Below are 18,036 nucleotides of genomic sequence, written 5' to 3'. Positions count from 1 at the left end.
GGGTTTTGCCCATACCCTCTGGTGCCTGGCCACTGGAGGTCCTTCCCATCTTGCATCCTCTCAGTGCACCCCAGTATCCTCCAGTGGATACTCCAGCAGTGTGTCCTGGGCTCTCACACACGGTGCGTTTTCCATGCTCTGGGAACACCCCTCACTGGGAGCAGTGGGGAGAGTGTGACAAGGTGTCACAGCACACCTCGGCACAGATGTCTCTGCTGAGATCAGGAACTGTTAGAGGGACACAAACAGCCTTGCAGCCCTCTTCCACACTGGGGAAATGCTTTCATATGGTCCCCACCAGGGCCCCACAGGAGCAGAGGGGATGGGTGTTCCTTCCTGGTGTATTGATGCTGTAGCATCAAATCCTGAGCACTGATCTTGCACAAAGTTTGACCACTTCACAGGTGGATTACTGCACTCCCCTCATCCTGCACACACAGCAGCTTCAATAAAACAGCAGTTAAATAAAAATTGCTTTCCTGCTCCCAATGACTTGTTCTTTTTAAATGACAAAATCCTCCCTTGTGAGGGGGTGGAGAAGTGGCCTTGTGAGCCTCATCATGAAGGGTTTAAGAAAAAGGAGACAGCAGGGAATAGAAAACAGAAACTGCCACCTCATTTACCCCATCATTTTATTGCTTTCACATCAGTAATTGTAATACATCCACACTACTCCCAGCAGAGAACCCTGTCTCTCTGCAGTTAGTTTTGATTCAGCAGCTGATCCTACCCTTATGGCTGCATCTCTGGATAACCCCTTGCAGCCCCTTACTTCCAGCTTTCAGCTGGGGGTCACACTGTGCAGGACTCAGGAGGCAACCAGCACCCCAGTGAGGAAACACGGCTTGTCTCGAGCCAGCCCAAAGGGGGGTCTCCATCCAGCTCTGGAGGTAAAACTTGCATGCAGCTGGTGGGCAAAGGATGAGGCTACATGTTCCATCTATCATCGAAAAAAATGTGCAAAATCAGATTCATGTATGGGCACTGATGATACCTGCCTCCAGAGACTGTAAATCGAGTGCCCCTTTGATGTCTTTACACACTGCATGGACAGGGACTCCAGCAGGAAGTTTCCAACACCCTGCATCACTGGTGTCCTTTCCAGAATAGGGACTGCTTTCATATCATGGTGGTTGCTTCATCAGGTACCTGTGAGCTTGGCTCAGATATCCTTGTGGGACATGTAAGATTTCTAACGTGGTGACCACCCCGTGTCTGAACAGGAACTATCTCCCAAAAGTAAATCCTCTTCTTACAGGTTTCAGAAATTGCTAAGAACAGGAAACCGGTCAAAAACTTGGGTCTTCTCATTTTCTGGGAAATACTGAGATATGTGTCACCTTGTCTCAGTACTTCCCCATGAAATACAGAGATCAGTATTTCCCTCAGCTGAGGTTGGGCTGGGACATGGGCCTGGAGTGGGCCTGGCTCAGCAGGACCTGTAGCCGGCCAGGGCAGGGCTGTGGGGAGTTGGAGACCAGTCCTGCTGTGGCATTGATGGGGCAGAGGCTGATGGCCCCAGGGGGATGAAATGGGTCCCAGGCTGTGGGCAGGGTGGGAGAGCCTCTGGGGTGGTCAGGGCCTGTGGGTGCCTTCAGGGCCCTGAGAAACATAGGCAAAGCTGTTGGGGTGACACTCCCTTGTGCCTAACTCAAAAAACCTGTGTCTGCACATAAGGAAAAAATGCATGTGTATGATCAAGGCAAATCCATAGTGGCAGTCTGGGCTCAAAAATTACCCTCATTTCTCAGGTCATTTTATTGTAATGACAACGTGTTTCACCTGAGCATTGCTGTTGGCATATATACTGCGCTGCCTGCTCCAGACTGACATGTGTTAATGAGCTCTGGTTAATACGGTGATAGCACCATACTTCCAAACCCAGGGCTGGACAGACCCCTAAAGATTAAAAGCAGAGTATGATGCCCTAAGGAGGTCAAATATCACATGGATCCGTTCAGGGAGATGAGATGAAAGTACAGTTACACCATGCAGCTATAGCATGGCAAAACTGGTACAGATTCATATGCAGACATGCCAATATTAAAGAAAACAACAGGGAACAAAAATCCAGTAAAGAGGAAAATTAGACTGCAAACTTCACAAATCAGGGTGCATCTTAAATCAACAGGCAATTTCTAATGTACAAGAGCTATCACATACAGCAGCGCTCAAAGCAGGAGAGAAAAAAATAGGATACTATAAGTCAGACTAGTAAAACCATGCATGAATGAAAGATGACCTGTGACAGAAGATAGATGACCCTATGAAACCAAAATGGTTGCTATGTTGCCCTGAAGGCCACCACAACCTTTCTGTTCCCATCTTGTCATGTAAAAGGCTTCATTACTTGTGCTGTGTCTCCATTCAACATCCTTTAGAGGCTAGAGGACTGCTGGAACGGCCAATTTTATAAGTAATAAACATGATATTCTTTGAACACAGAGTTTCCAGTTGTGATATCATCTGCAGCACTGCAGGACTTCCCACACATAAGTCTTGAGACAAACCTCCATGAGGGGATTCAGTTGCAGACACAACTTTAGAGCCATGGTGCTACTTCAGTCAACTAAGGACTTCTACAGGAAAAATATTTAAATATTCAAAACTGTTGGCATAAAATGCAAGTCCCTTCATGACCAATACATCTGTCTGAACACACAGGTCACTTTGTCAGACCCTAGATTTCAAACCGTTGATTCATTCTTACAGTGTTACCAAATGCATGAGGCTTGTCACAGAAACATCCTGCCCTTAAGTTTTCCAGAAAGTAAAAAAACACCACAGACATTTTATTTCCTTCACCTTAATACGTTTTGGAACAAGCCATGAAAGTCACTTGCCAGCTTTGCAGTCTTTTCTAGATAGTCCGTGAGCACATAGACCATGGACTGAGGCTGTGGATCTGCCAACATTTTCCCTGGTGGCAAAGCTGGCTTGAGAAATGCCTTCCTCTGGTCTCCTGTTCCCTTACTGCCTCATTTGCATTAAAACAACTATTTGTAAGACTGGCAAGGCACTGTTCCAGGTTTGAAATAACCCTCCCAAAATATACCCCATTAGCATTATGTTCTTTATAAGCCACCTGCCAATGTTTAACAGTAAAGGCGGATCAAAATTCACAAGCCACAGCAAGGGTTTTAAAATGGTGACCCCACACAGTTTGCCAGTGGTGACAGTGGCCTATACAGGGGAGGGAATGAGTTCAAGAAGTGCTAAATTCTTCTCAAGCAAGGCACCCTCAGCACTAGCTTGACATACCCCATCCCAGTCGTATGAGACTCTCACACAAGCCCAGGTATGGGGAAGGGAGGTTTGAACGATTGGTCAGTAGGCATCCATTTGCCAAGTGAAGTGGCAACATATTGTTATTCAAAATAAATGACCAGCAGTATGGCATATTGCTGCGTACAGTCCTGCTTCAAGCACTCATGCAGGACCTGATGCTTATTTACCCTAGCACCTTTTCACAACATTCTGGCAGTGCTTTAAAAGGGCATTTTACATGCAAGATCTGTTTCTATTGTCAAAGTAAAGTAAGGGGTTTGTGGCAAATTAAAGCCAGGCTGAAATCTAAATCTTTGGCACTAATTCTAATAAATTTATCCCTTGCAGACTAAAATCTACATTGGAGACTCAGTTATACAGTGAGATGCAATTTATCCATATTATATGTATGTTTTCCTAATGTATATTAAACTGCAGTTGCCAGGCCTGTGAAATGAAAACTTAGAAAGATTAACTTAATTTGCATTGACTAAAAGGTACATGGCCATTATTTATAGAAACTTGCTATGCCTATAAATTGAACTGATGGGCAGAAAAAAACCCACTTCAAATGTATGTTGTTGGCTCACTCATCAAGGCTAGTTAAACTATTCCTTCTATTTTTCTTTATTTCTGCATTTATTTGTGGTTTAAAGGTGTTCCCAACAAATGTAATGACATATACCGCTTAAAAAACTACACATTATTTCCAGTAACTAGGATTTTGTCAGATCTCAATGGATCTTATTAAAAAAAAGGGAGAAAAATGCCTTCTAAACTTGCAATTCTGAGTTAACTCTGAAGCAAGGGGAATTTAGAGTCCTTAACAAAAACCATATTTTTCAAAGAGCTACCATGTGGAATTAGGAGAGACTTATCATTTAGCTATTATTATTCGCAGAGCTTTGGCTGTACTCAGTGCTTTACAGATGTATAAAGAAAACAAGGTCCTTGTTTCAATGGTTTTCATACTGCAATTCATATACTCATATATGGGTTCAGGCCCATGTGAAGTACTGAAGGACAGCTGAAGTGAGAGTAAAAGGGCAATTACCAGTGTTGGAACATGTAATGAAAATACATTTGATTTATTCATTATGACATAAAAGAAAAAGTACATTGTTCAATATACAAGAAGGAGAGAATTAAAATGTTTGGAAACATCTTTGTTAGGAACAGAAGGAGAGAGGAGACTTGGTAACTAAGTCAGGATAAACTTGAGTGAAGACAAGACAGTTTGTAGGTTTTACACAGGTCACCAGGCTGGATTCCAGACCACAGTAGATAAAGTTCCTATCTCATGAATATTACAGCATCCTTGCCTTTACTAGGTTTTGCCTTTCATTACCTCACAAATTTAAAATATGTCTTTTTCCAGAAAATAAATAAACTGCAAGGACTGGAAGGAGAGCCTGGTAAATTATGAAAAGGTGTGGAAGCTTGAGAGGGTAAACAAAGTACAGAAGTGGGACCCTTTTATTCATCTCCATGCTTTAATCATTTTCATGAGATCTTATTTATATTCATCAGTCTGATTAATTAATGTCCATAATGGATAACAAACTGAGACAAAGAATATCAATTGTGAAATATACTAAGGTAACTTCTGATAAGCTCACTAAGGTTATATACAAACATATCCATTCACTGTTAACAAGCAGTTTGAGTAGTAATTTTTTTTTCCTTTTTGAAGAGTTACAACCAAACCTCTCAACTCTTAAATTTCAATTTCTTTTTCTCAGGAAACAAATCTCAAAATTAGAAATAAACAGGAGAATGGGGAAGGGGCAGAATGGATTTATACACTGTTCCTTAGTTGAATAGACCAGGATAATTTGCTGCAAAATCAAAGACCATTTCATCTTTTTAATACTGCCTGTTAGGATGCAAATAAACACCTCTCCAATCACTGTATAACAGAGGCTCTAAAAATTTCAGTGATATTTGATAACATCTTAATAGAAAGATTTTCTCAAGGACCATCATATAACATCTCCATGGCAACTATAGAAATTACATACCAGGAAACGCAAGAATAGGATTACGAACTTTTGCCATTTTCCACGTCCCTCAGGAGAAACAAGGAGGCAAGCCATCATTGCCGGACCAGCTTCTCCCACAAAATGGCCAGCTGACTCGGGGATACTCCTCTATGGCTGCCTGCGAGCAGGCTTTCTGGATATTCCTCTTTGACCCTGTCTAATTCCTGGTGTACGTGGTAAGGTTCAAGCCAGACCACTCAAAGCCTAGGTATATTAATTCCCAGAAGCTACAGCCTGGCTCACATTGGGAAGCTTTGCTGCTCCTCACTGTGCATCATGTGGCTCCCTGGACCCCTAAATCGAGAGCCGAGGAGGGGACACAAGACTCACGGGGAGCTGGAGTGTACCAGTTCATGCCTTGCAAGATGGAGCTAGCTCTGCCAGTGCTCAGAAAGACAGGCAAGCTCAAAAGGGAGCTATCTGAACAACTGAGTAAATAGTGCTGTTAAGTGTTACATCAGGTTGCAGGACAGGGCACAGAGTGCTGTTGGAGAGATGGCTCGCTCTGCATGTACACGCAAACATGCCTCCAAGCCAAGCATAGCTAGCTCATTCCCTCTTGTTATTGTAGTACCAGTCTTGCTGGAGTACAAATGAGCTATTTCTGATACCACTTAAATCAGATACACAAAACCCTGACAGAAATGTAGCCAGCTTAATACATTATTTACCAAATCCTAAAAAAAACTTTTATATAAAAATCTCCCTTTACCCGCTGAGAGGAGTTCATGAGAGGGATGACATGCTCCTTCCAGCATGCACCTTTCCAGCATCACTTTCCAACAAAGGCAGGCTTGTCTACCATCCTGTCTCAATTAATCCTGTTAGCTATAACTAACCCCTCCTTTGATGTGCACAGACAATGCTTCTCCACATCACAACCCAAGTGAACATGCTCAGTTGTTGAACCTCAGTGTCACACATGTGGGCCCGCGGTAAACATAGACTGGAAATGAGGACACTTCCAAGCCAGTGGCATTTCAGAACAGCTTCTAACAGGAGTGACAACAGGGGAGGGGAAAAAGAAAAGATCTGACTGAATTTAGAATGAATTTTGATCCATCTGTTAAAAGAATTACTTGATTTTACGGTAGGGCATTGGGCAGCCCAAAGGCCCTTCCAGTCTGCTGTTCCTGCAGAGGAGGGGTGCTGTTCATCGGTTTTTTGCTTTCCTTCCTGCACCTCACGCACTTGGCTCTCCTTGTTTCATTTCCTAATGTTCCTAATACAAAAAAAATTACTGGACTCCAGAAGGCAGAACCTTCTGGTTAGCAGCATTATTCATTTAAATATAAACAACTGCTAGATTATCAGCGATGATTTAAAAACAAGAGGTCTTGCACTCTCTAAAATATTCACATGTATGTATATGGGTGCATACACACACAAACACACAATTGGATGCTTTTAATTTGCAGATACTTCTGGTCAAAACTGTAAGATACAAATCTGGAGATAACAAACTCTTCAAAGAAATTATATGCAAATTTCTTGCAGGGGCCTGAGATACAGGCAACAGGCTCATGTTTTCCCAGCTGTCTCCCTGTGACACATTGCAGTTGTGCATTTTGACATTTTACTACAAGCTGTAACCTGGTTTAAATTATTGGTTACCATTTTGTAGTTCATGGTGGGTGTGGACATGAGGAGTAGGTGTCTAGTTCACAAGAATCCAAAACATCTACTACATAGTTGCCTTCTGCTGCAGAAAACAGAAGTCAGTTTAGCTGGATGATCCCTTCTAGGTACCTTTATCACCTTTTTATGTTCTCTGTTGCACTTAAAGAGATAACAAGGTGAAGAAATTTTTCCCCAGTTTTGAGTAGCATCAATCTTTCAGCAACTGTACTTTAAGTGGATTCTCCTTCTGTTCTCTTGAATCCTTCTGTGGATTCTTCTTTATAGAACTTGCTGACTTTTTTCCTGGTATTTTAGCATTAGTATAGGATATAATGGTTAGAAAGTTTCTTCTTGACAGGGATTACTATAGAGATGGGGCCATGAAGAGAAGTTCTGCCTTTCAAGAATTAAAAAAATGAAGGAGAACTGATCATCCTTTTCATGAGTCAGATGCTATCATCTCCATGCTTTTGTAAACATTGCTCTTTAGTTTGTCAGGGAGCCTCTGATCTATAGTTGTAGTTTAACTCTGGCCAGCAGCTTAGCCCCATACAGCCACTCGCTCACTCCCCCTCAGCAAGATGGAGAAGAGAACTGGGAGGGTAAAAGCACAAAAACTCATGAGTTGAGATAAAGGGAGTTTAATAGGTAAAATAACATCTGTGTGTGCAAACAAAGCAAAATCAGGAATTCATTCACTACTTCCCATCAGCAGTTCAGCCATGTCCAGGAAAGCAGGGCTCCATCACACGTAACTGTTACTTGAGAAGACGAAAGCCCTAACTCCAAAAGTCCCTCTTCCTTCCTCCCCCAGCTTTTATCACTGAGCACAGCATCGTATGGTATGGCATATCCCTTCGGTCAGTTGGGGTCAGCTGTCCCAGCTGTGTCCCCTCCCAACTTCTTGTGCAACCCCAGCCTACTCACTGGTGGGGTGGGGTGGGGTGACAAATAAAAAAATGCTGTGCAAGCGCTGTTCAGCAATAACTAAAACATCCCCATGTTATCAACACTTTTTTCATCACAAATCCAAAACATAACACCATACAAGTTATTACAAAGAAAATTAAATCTGGCCAAAACTAGTGCAATAGTTAAGAGATTGAACTAGAGTCTTGATCAGATTAAAACTGTTATTACTTTTTTGACTGAAGCTTCTGCAAATAGTACAAGCTTTGCTCTCTGTCACCCTGGCATGATGACTGAGTCATTGCTGTATGATAACACAGACACTGAATGATAAGGTTCATGGTGCTTTACTCACTGCAAGGAGCAAAAGATTGTCACTGAAAGAGGGAGAAAGAAAGGAAAGAGATTAATGTCTTTAGAAGACAATAAATGCAAGAACCTTGTGACAATTCCAAAGCAGAAAAAAAACCCAAATCCCAACAAAAACCCCACAAAAATGGGAGAGAAACATTAAGAAAGAGTAGGTTAAAGTCATAAAGCAAAGTAAATGGAGTCATGATCTATTTACTCCCAAGCTGGAGCACCCAAAAGTTAAACTAGATTTTAATTGGGAGTTAACTATCTAGGTACAACGCTGTTATGCACATAAACCCCATATTTTAGTTGTTTTTCACAGGAACATCTTTCCAGGGTAGACATCCTTGGCTGTTGAAGAAAAAGGCTTCAAGTAGAAACAATATCAGCTGGCAAAATTACTTTGTTTTGAGCAGGATGACATCAGAAATGTCAGATAAGACTCAGGTGGAGATTTTAGCTCCCATGAAGCTGATTTGGTTCTAGGGGATTAAATGTCAGGAAGAGCTGGGCTTGTCCACAAGAGGATATGTACTTCACCTCAGCCAGCATGAAGAAGCCATGTCCAAGGAGCCAGCATTTGCTTTGCTGTGAGTCATTGCTTCCACATGTGGAGGGGTTTCCTCCAAATCTTTCTTCTCTCATCATGGTCCAGACCTTGCATTCACTATAGGCCTCTGCATCACAGGGTTGTTTCTGCAGAACACAGCAGGATACGAAGGGGAATATAGCCAGAGTCCCTGAGTGCCTCAACCAAGAGTTAAACTCCAACAATCCCATGATTTCTCTCTATCACAGTTCCATAATCTCTCTTCATTTCCCCATTATGGACAAAACAGTTCATATCACCAAACAAGGCCAAAGCTTGTAGCCTAGAAGATGTAAATCAAACATGGACATCATGGAGGAGAATGGAGTTATACTACTATAACCTCAATTTAAGCAGTACACGTCTGTTTAGTTTGATACCGACTATTTACTTTTGAGCACACTCTGCAAACATCACTGCCACGTTTCTTAAGATGTCTGCTCCAAGCCTGGCATTGATTCGCATACCAACTGGCTGTCTTTTGAAGCTGCTTGGCAGTATGTTTCAAAGTCCAGATTACTCACAGACCGGAAAGTGTATCTCACAACTGTTCACGTTAACAAATGTCATTCTTCTAGGACAAGCCTTGGTGACATTACAAACATGATCATAACAGTTTATACGTGTCACCAAAACTCCAAATGGAATAATCGCAGCCTCCAGTTACTAGGTTAGCCAAAGGTCCTCAACTCCCTTATGACTGAAGTGCACAATCTGCTGTTTGCTCATCTTTCTAAAGCCTTGGGTTTTGAGTTTGGTCAAATTTCTACTTGACTCGTGTATTCTTTTGATTCCTTCAAACAGGAATTAATCAGATCCAGCAGACTTCAAGAGCATAGGAAGAGAAAGATCATACTTCAGCTTCAAAGAGCAATAAAGTCTTCTTTGGGTCACAAAATTGTAAGGGGCCACAGTGTCACAGGTAAGATTTTATGAGAAGGGCAACTTTTATTTAAAAAAATTGTATCAATTAGTATTTTCCTGTTGATTTAGCCAGACAAACTGCCTTATCAAGGAGTCAAATGAGCACTGGGGCAAATGAAGCAGCTGAAGACAGATTCAGGATGGAAGCAACACCACCTCTTTGGGTGGCAGTGATGTCCTAAATACACACAGCAACCTCATGAAATCTCAGGAGCAGACAGGTGTTTGCCTGAGCAGCCAGACCTTCACCCTACATCACCCTGCAACTCCCAGGCAAGGCTGTGAGACACCAAAATCAACAGAGTAGCCATGGCCAATTTAATTTAAATTTGACGATTATAGTAGTCTCGTAGTTGGGGGCAGGGAGAGCAAAGCACTGCAGTGAGCCAGACACCTCTAAAGCAGGGCAGGGATTCAGACTCGTCCCATGCCTGGTTTTTCCTAGTCAGGGCTAAGGGAAGAGGAGCACTCACCCTGCTTTGCTGGCTCCAGACTACATGTGATTCTGTTGCTCTGGATCACCATGTTGAAGAGCAGTGCCTGTGTTTTAAGCCCTGTAGTCAGTGGTTGAGCTGGATATCAAACAGAGTCTGCATTATGCCCCCAATCTTTCTGTAGAATACCATTCTGAAGCAGTCCAAAGCAAAACTCATTTCTGCACTAGGTAGGATACGTATAACTTGTGACTTAAGTTTCCTTGCATTTGTCTTCTGCATCCTACTTTCTGACAAATGACAAGAACTGTAATGTTCCTTATTGCCTAGAAATTTCCAAATTTTCTCAAACCTCTTAAAACATATTAACGTAATTACGAAGCTCCTGTTTAATTCAATGTCACCTTAATCATTAAAAAAAAAAAAATGCACATTTTTTTAATGTCCTCAGAAAAACTGAAAATTCATTTTACCATAGCAGCTGTTGGGAGGGGAAGCATTGAAAACAGTCTGAGATCTGGAAAAAATAGCTCAGGGAACAAATTAAATAAAAGGGCCTAAATAAAAGGGCTTTGCTCACCAGCTTCTGTTGGCTGTCAGGCTAGGAAGCACTCATTCAAGCAGCTATGCCAGCAATGCTGAAGAGATGAAAGTGTCCAGAACAGATGGAGGATGAGCTCTCCCATTAACAGCATTTGCTTTGGGTTTGTGTGCCCCAAGCTCAAAACATGGAGCTGGGTTGGTTTGCTGTATCTGCTACTCAGCACCATGCTGGGCTCTGGGGGGAAACTGCCACAGGACCTGACTCCTTCCAGCCTTGATAGAAGAAACCCAAGCAGGGTGATAGAGGCCTGCCAATAACACTATTAAACTATTCTGGGACCCAGAGTAGTCCCTAGTGAAAACTAGATAAGCAGGTCACTCCTCAGGCTGGCTCAGAAAGCTGCATGCTACCTCCAGTCTGGGCTACTTTCCCACCCAGGGCATCTCTTCCAGACCTGCTGCACCATCCCCTGCCTCCTTTATATTCAGAGGGATAAACAGCTGCATGGCTTACTCCTGCTCTGCTTGCAGTGACTGAAGGAAAAAAGCTACATTTCCCTAAGGAATGTGAAAGTCACAATGATACAAACATGCTTATGGTACTGTGCAAGGTGACAGGCAAGGAGTAAGGCTCTCCTGTACTTATATCCTTTACCTTTGAATAATGAATAAGTTCCCATGCAGCAGCTGATCTTTCTTTAATTTAGAGGCAGCAGTTTATATAAACTGTGTGCTCATTTCACACCAGACACGTTGTGATCTTTACATCTGCAGGGACAGTTGATGTTTGGCAAGGCAGAATGGATTTATGAGGTTGTTAAAAAAATATGGGTAATCCCTTCTAACCAGTGCTCTATTTTGCTTTCTTATGTCAGCTTCTCACTCACACTGAAGCTAATCAGAGCATAACCTCCAGCACATGAGACCTACAGCTCTGGCAGATCCTGAAAGCTTGGGTGCAAAGCTCACCCAGCTGGCAGTCCTGCATTTATGATCCAAAGCCACACATCCTTTTCTAGCAGAACCTATTTAAATGGGGACTAAGCCATAGACATGCATCTGGATTCCTGACAGCAGAACACCACCAGAAGAGCATGCATCAGCACTGGCAGCAACTGTTTGCAATACTGCTTCATTGTAATCTGACTGATGTAAAAAAGGTGTATTTGAAAGACTGAACAAAGGCTTCTTCCTACCTTTTGATTTATAAGGGCTGAAAATAACACACATTTCCCACCTAAGAAAACAGTATGCATTTTCTCCCATACATATTCCCCCTTAAGATAAAGGAAACTGAAACTGTGTGAACTCTGAAATCTGACAGGTAGAGAACAATATCCTTGTCTGCTTTCAGTGAACAGTTTTAGAATAAGGAGCTGGAGGGAAAGAGGAAAAACTTTTCACCATAGTCTTTACAGTTGAGTACAGCAGCAGGGACCTGCGTGAGGACATGTTTGTCTCTACTGTCCCTATGCTCAGGGAATGGTTTACCGATTAAACTGAAACAGTTAACATCTGCAGTCCATCAGGGAGCAGACTGCAGCATAAGGTACCTTACAGAGACTGATAAAACGGCATTAAAAACCCCCTACAAACACCTGAATTGGAAAAAAAAAAAAAACAAAAACAGGAGGGTTTGCTTTCACCTTTAACAGCCTGATAATATCTGGTGATTGCTTCTTGCAGAGGAAAGCTTCTCTGGTTGGGACCCATGTGTGCAATCACCATGGGCTTGGTCTAGAGCTTTCCCTTATTGAAAACCATGGTTGGAAATTTCATTGTTTAAGTGCTTAAAATATCCTGGTGAATGTTTGTAGCATGTGCCATGATAACTCTTTTCTCTGGCGGCAGTGCCAGCTGAAGAGGCCCTCGCTATTTCTGGGGAGCTTCCTCAGCTAAGGGAAATGGAGAAATAATCTTCCTCTTCATGGTGGCAGCTCCATGCCTTCCTGCACTGGGTCCCTCACAGCACAAGGGCAGCAGCCCCGACGGTGACAGAAGTACCAGCAGGGACTGTGCTGCCACTGGAAGACACAGGGATCAAACCATGCCCCCACCTTGCTGGGGCTCAATGTCACTAAACATCAAGCCGTTAGCAAGGTGGGGTGAGTTGCACTTAGGACTTTCTCCTTGAACAGAATGAGCTAAAAACCTTAATTGTGACACTTCACATGAAATCTAGATTTCATGTATACGATGGAAGGCAGCATAGAAAGACTTCACAGCAATGTGTTTAATCTCTGGGATTTCTCATTGCACCTGATAGCAGCCACCACTGCCCGCTAATTAGACCACTCAAAGGATCAGGTTTCCTGGCTGCACATACTCACCACCTGCCCGTATGGCCTGTGACAGGCTGTGATATATTGTCACGGGACAAGAGGCCACAGATCCATCTGAAAGAGCTGTCAACATTTTAAACCTCAAATATAGAACCGAAATGATTTATTACCACAACTCATGAAATAAAACAATCTCTTGAGGTGAGTGTCTGGGCAGCCAGTAATAACTCTGAGTTTATTAAGAGACAGGCAAAAGAGGAAAAAGAAGCAGAGGTGCAATGAATTTCCATCTCCTGCTCAGCTTCTGCACTTGAACAACTACACCCAGTAACTACACACAACAGCCATGAGTTATGGAAGAAGTGTTACATGTGAGCTTTCCTTGACTATTCTCAACCAGCTGCTTTCTACTTCTCTGATACAAAGTCAAATCAAGATCAGCATTGTAGATAATAATCTCAACTAATCTTGCAAAATGTTTTTGTCCATAAACAACAATATTGGAAATAAATACACAACCTTTGAGAAGAGCTGAGGGAAATAAAAAAGGATTAAACTGAGGCAATTACATACACTTTGTGTTAAGCAGACAAAGTCCACATGTAGTGGCTTCTTACATTCATTACCCCAGCAGACCCAAAAATATTACAATAATATTAGTTTGTCAGGAAATATTTCAGGAACTAAGTACATATTTAATCAGATTTTACTGCATCATTAAACATGCCCATGTCCCAAGACATACAACACAGCACTGAGACAGGGAAGGCTATAGGACCACGGGATCCTGTGTTGCTGATTTCAGAGGTGCAGTTCCTCAGGCAACATCAACAAAGCTAACTCCACCTGATGCACAGGAGAAGTCCTACCTCCACCCTTTTTTTTTTCCATGACCATGTATTCCCCCTTCTACCCTCATGCTGACAGCTGGCACCAGTTAGCCTGATCAGGGACGTGGCAGAATAACCCCAATTAAAAAAATAAACCAAAGAAATGTAGTGTCAGCACAAGGAGACGTTATACTACACAGCCTTGTGGACACAGGCACTTTAACTTCTTCCAGGGAGCTGCACGTTTACAGACATTGTTTAAAGCTTACTCTAGTGCCACGGATTTCCCTAATTCATATGTCACATCTGCTGATCCCATATGGATGTCTCTGATGCCGACATGGCACTAGGTAGCTCTGACCAGCAGCCACACTGAGCCCCTCATATCTAGGGGCTCTTGAAAAGGGATCTTGCTCTTTCACCTCCTGATGGTTCCAAAGGGACTGAAAAATACTCCCTGAAAAGCAATTCACCTCAGCTTTCCTGGGATGTTTCCAGGCAGATGAGAGCTGGTGCAGTTATGGTCTCTTGTAGAGGCAGAAAATGAAGAGCTCCTCTTCAAACCAAACCAAGAGGATGAAATGGCCTCAAGAAAAGGGGAAGGGAAAGAGCCTCTGTGTGAAGACCTGAAACTGGGATGATCCACTGAATCACAGCCAGGGTAGCTGGGAATGGAGGGAGGAATTGGTTTCTGATATTTCCAAAAATTTAAACTGTGAAAATGGGGGTACACAGAAGAATTTAACTCTTGGGAAAATGAAGGTTGGCAGTAACACATGACCCATAGTTTCCTACTACCTGCTCCAAAGCCTCAACTCAAGTAAATGGAAGCACAGAAAATCAATCTCACCTGCAGATACCCAAGCAACACTAAAAAATGATTCAAGTCTTCCCAAAAAACTACCAGGCTTAAAAGACAGCAATCCTCACACAACCACCCCAAGGAGTACAGGAGCAGGGCTGGGATGTTTTGCAAGCAAACTGATAACACCACTGTGACGTGGAGGTCGGTGTCCCCATGCCAAGGGAGTTTCCCATTGCTGCCTTCCTCCAGCAGCTCTGCAAACACTCCCAGCCCTGGGACCCTAACTCCCAAACCCACAGTAACCCTTGGCTCCACACTCTTGTCTCCCATAATTGATCCCAGCTCTGGTGCTGGGAAGCACTGCCACTGGCCATCAACCAGGTGTCCTACTGCTCCAGGAACCCGAGCACAGGAATTCACAGGTTTCCTTCCCTCTGAGAACACGGGACTGAGAAATGCCTCCTGACATCTGGATATCCACCCAGTAGCAAATATAGAATCCAGAAGGGAAAGTTTTTGGGACCTTCCCTGGGCTATAACTTGCTACTGGGCTGCTCACAGAGAAAGGAGAGCAGTTAGTTGCAAGCCATTTTATGCACAATTTATACCAATACTTTGCATCATAAAAAAGTGGTTTGCCTCTTATGCAGTGAAAAACAAGAATGTTGAGCATCCTCCCATGCCTTCTTGTTTGTGAAGCAAAAAGCAGGGAAAAGGTAAAGGGTTTAATCAACCTCCAATTCATTTTTATTGTTAGCAGATGCTTCGACTTGCTAGTTCTCGGGGGCCGCTTCAAGTCTCTCTTTTGCAGTTGCTCAAATACATTGTCAGAACTGACAGCAACAGAAACACCGATGACAAAAACCAGTGATGCTCTAGCACAGAACAGCACAGCTCTCTGCCCAGTTCCTACTCAGAAAGGACTGCTTGGAGGGGGAAACCAGGGACGCGTGGGCTGAACAACGAGGTGAAGAGGGAGCAGGTGTCAGCAGCAAACAGGCACTGGAAGGGGGTTCTTTGGAGGACAGTGGGGAGAGGCTGAAATGATTACCCTGCTCTCCCCGAGCCCACATGTTCCTGGGCCCCAGCATGGTGCTGCACGGCAGGCACTTACCTTGTGTGTGCTGTACCAAGGGCCGGAGAGGGTCCCGCTCCCAGTGCCTGCCCCCCCAAAGGATGTGTTCCAGGATGCCCACTCCGAAACAGGGAGGATGCCCATGTCCCTGCCCTCATGCCCCGGCCACTGGCCATGCCATGCGCTGTCACACCAGTGGGGCTGGGTGGCTGTGAGGAGAAGCAGCAGGACGGGGGTGTGGCACTCGCTTCCTGGTGTGGGAAAGGCTGTTGGCGTGGGTCACTCTGCACACAGGTGTGTGCAGCCGAGGGCATCGGGACACCGTCAGCTGGGGAGTAATTGTAGCATAGGAGAGAAAGGGGAGCTTGACAGAAGGTTTTGCTGCTCCTTCCCAGGGCATTCAGGTAGCTTTTTTTTTTCTCTCTGACTTCCCTAATGCCCCACCCTGCTCTGAAAAGGCAGCCTGGGAAATTAACTCCTTCAAATCAGTGCCTAAATCTAATGGTCAGTTATTAATTCCTCACTGTTACTTTGCAGGGGTTGGAAGTTGTTCCCGTATGCATGTAGTCACTTGCATAAATTCTTATTTCTGACATATATTCTTCACTTGTATTTCCTGAATAGTTTCTTTGCAGAGATTTCAGGCAATGGGTTTGTTCCTAGGCTATGGCTTTATCAATTCACTCTGTTACTTTTGATTTGATCACTTAAGCTCTCCTGGGGAAAACAACAACTAAAAAAGCTCCTTAAAAGGACCTTAGGAGCTAGCAAGGTAGGAGCTTGGCAAAATTACATGGGAGACAGAAATAGGTTTCTAGAGAAGCATAGAAAGGAAGAATTAAGCCACTGCATCTTCAGGCTCTGGGCAAGATGACTGCTTGCAATCCAGAGATCTCATACTGTACCTTGGAAGTATTGGGCAGTATTAGTTTATCCTGTTTGTCAGCTGGGCTTGAAAATGTCCAGTCCTGACAATTAGTGTAGCAGAAAAGGATCAGCGAGCAGTTATTCTACCACCTGCTACAGCAGAGTTTTCTCCTGCTCTTAAGAAGTAGGATTGTTTACTTAGTTCCAGTGGGACAGGTGGTTCTACCATCAGCAAGATGCATCAAGAGAGGAGAACAAGTCAGCGAGCAGGAGAACAGTCTGGGGACTGAGGTTACAGCAGGCAAGGAGATATGCTGCCTAATAGAAATGAGCAGCAGCAAAGTTGACTGCAGAGAGAGAAATGAAGATATAGCCCCTCAGTATGATTAACTTGTTTGAAAATGGAAGGAACACACAATTACAGGAAAGAAACTGAAGTTAAATTAATACTCTCCTACTTGACTACATAACCAATGCCTGCATTAACCACAAGGATGTTATTGGAATTCACCCAGAAGATGATATAGGAAAGGCAAAAGCGGCAAGGTGCTGCTTCAGTTAGTGGTGATATAACACCCCAAAATACAAAACCTTGCCTTATAACAAGAAATGTTTTGTTCATGTGTGTTGCCTAACTTGAAATACCAGTTTCTGTGATCACAGTTCCAGTGAGTCCCCTGTAAATACTGGAGCTAGCTGCAGACATGTACACATAGGTACACTGGAAAAAAACAGCTCCAATATTTCACGGCTATGTAAATTGCTGCAAACTATTTTTACAACATTGCGTAATTATTCTCCGGAGTCTAAGCTTACATTTAAAAAAAAAAAAAAAAAAAAGTTTCTAGGCAATTTGGGTTATGGTTGCAAAAAACCCCTTTAAAGTAGAACTGGAGTGTAAACTGCTGCAGTGATATTTGCCCAGTCTAGAGAGAGTTGAAACAATAGCTCAGAGGGAAGCGTGAATGGACCCATTCTTCTAACTGGAGCCTAAACTGGAAGTCTGCTGACAATTTAAGTGTCAACATCAGCTACTTCAAGGAAGATCATTTGAGCAGAAACACCATGCTAATGTTCTTATTTGTCATCCTCAATTTGCACTTGTTGTATAGCAGATCCTGAGGCGAAGAGGAAAAGCAGCAACTGGTGTCAAAAGTTGCTGGACCGAGGAAAGTTCTCCCATTCCTCTGCCTCCTTCACCCACAGTCACCTCTGCCCCAGCTCAAAACGGAGAGCAAAGAGGTCAATGCTTCCCCAGGCTGGGGAAGTTGGTTTTGGTAGGCAAAAGCCACAGCAGTCCCCACCAGCCTGCCAGTGACCTCTGCAGTATGGTTTTCTGTTGCCAAAAATGCACAAACTGGTAAGAGATTGAAAAAGAGTGTAAGGGGAGTGGGAGGAGAGGAGCAGCCCAAAATATCTCTTGAGGACAGTTGCTGTTGTTTTTCTTCATTCTTGTTGGTTCACTGCCTAAAATACAAATGTGACTGTGGTTTTC

The 18,036-nt window shown here is 43.4% G+C and overlaps 1 protein-coding gene across 1 annotated transcript in view; it reads right to left on the bottom strand.

The window, feature by feature from the left end:
* The window catches only part of NIPAL2 (NIPA like domain containing 2), a 52,316-nt gene extending 36,498 nt beyond the window's left edge, over nt 1-15,818 (bottom strand). The window contains exon 1 of the mRNA XM_074846890.1: nt 15,714-15,818. Within this exon, the coding sequence (XP_074702991.1) occupies nt 15,714-15,818 (105 nt within the window). The remainder of the gene's footprint in view (nt 1-15,713) is intronic.
* Between the last annotated feature and the right edge of the window lie 2,218 nt (nt 15,819-18,036).

Source organism: Strix aluco, chromosome 1 (genome assembly GCF_031877795.1).
Source record: "Strix aluco isolate bStrAlu1 chromosome 1, bStrAlu1.hap1, whole genome shotgun sequence".
NCBI classification, from domain to species: Eukaryota; Metazoa; Chordata; class Aves; order Strigiformes; family Strigidae; genus Strix; species Strix aluco.
The sequence above is the reverse complement of the archived record's forward strand: the minus strand, read 5'-3'. Positions and strand labels throughout refer to the sequence as shown.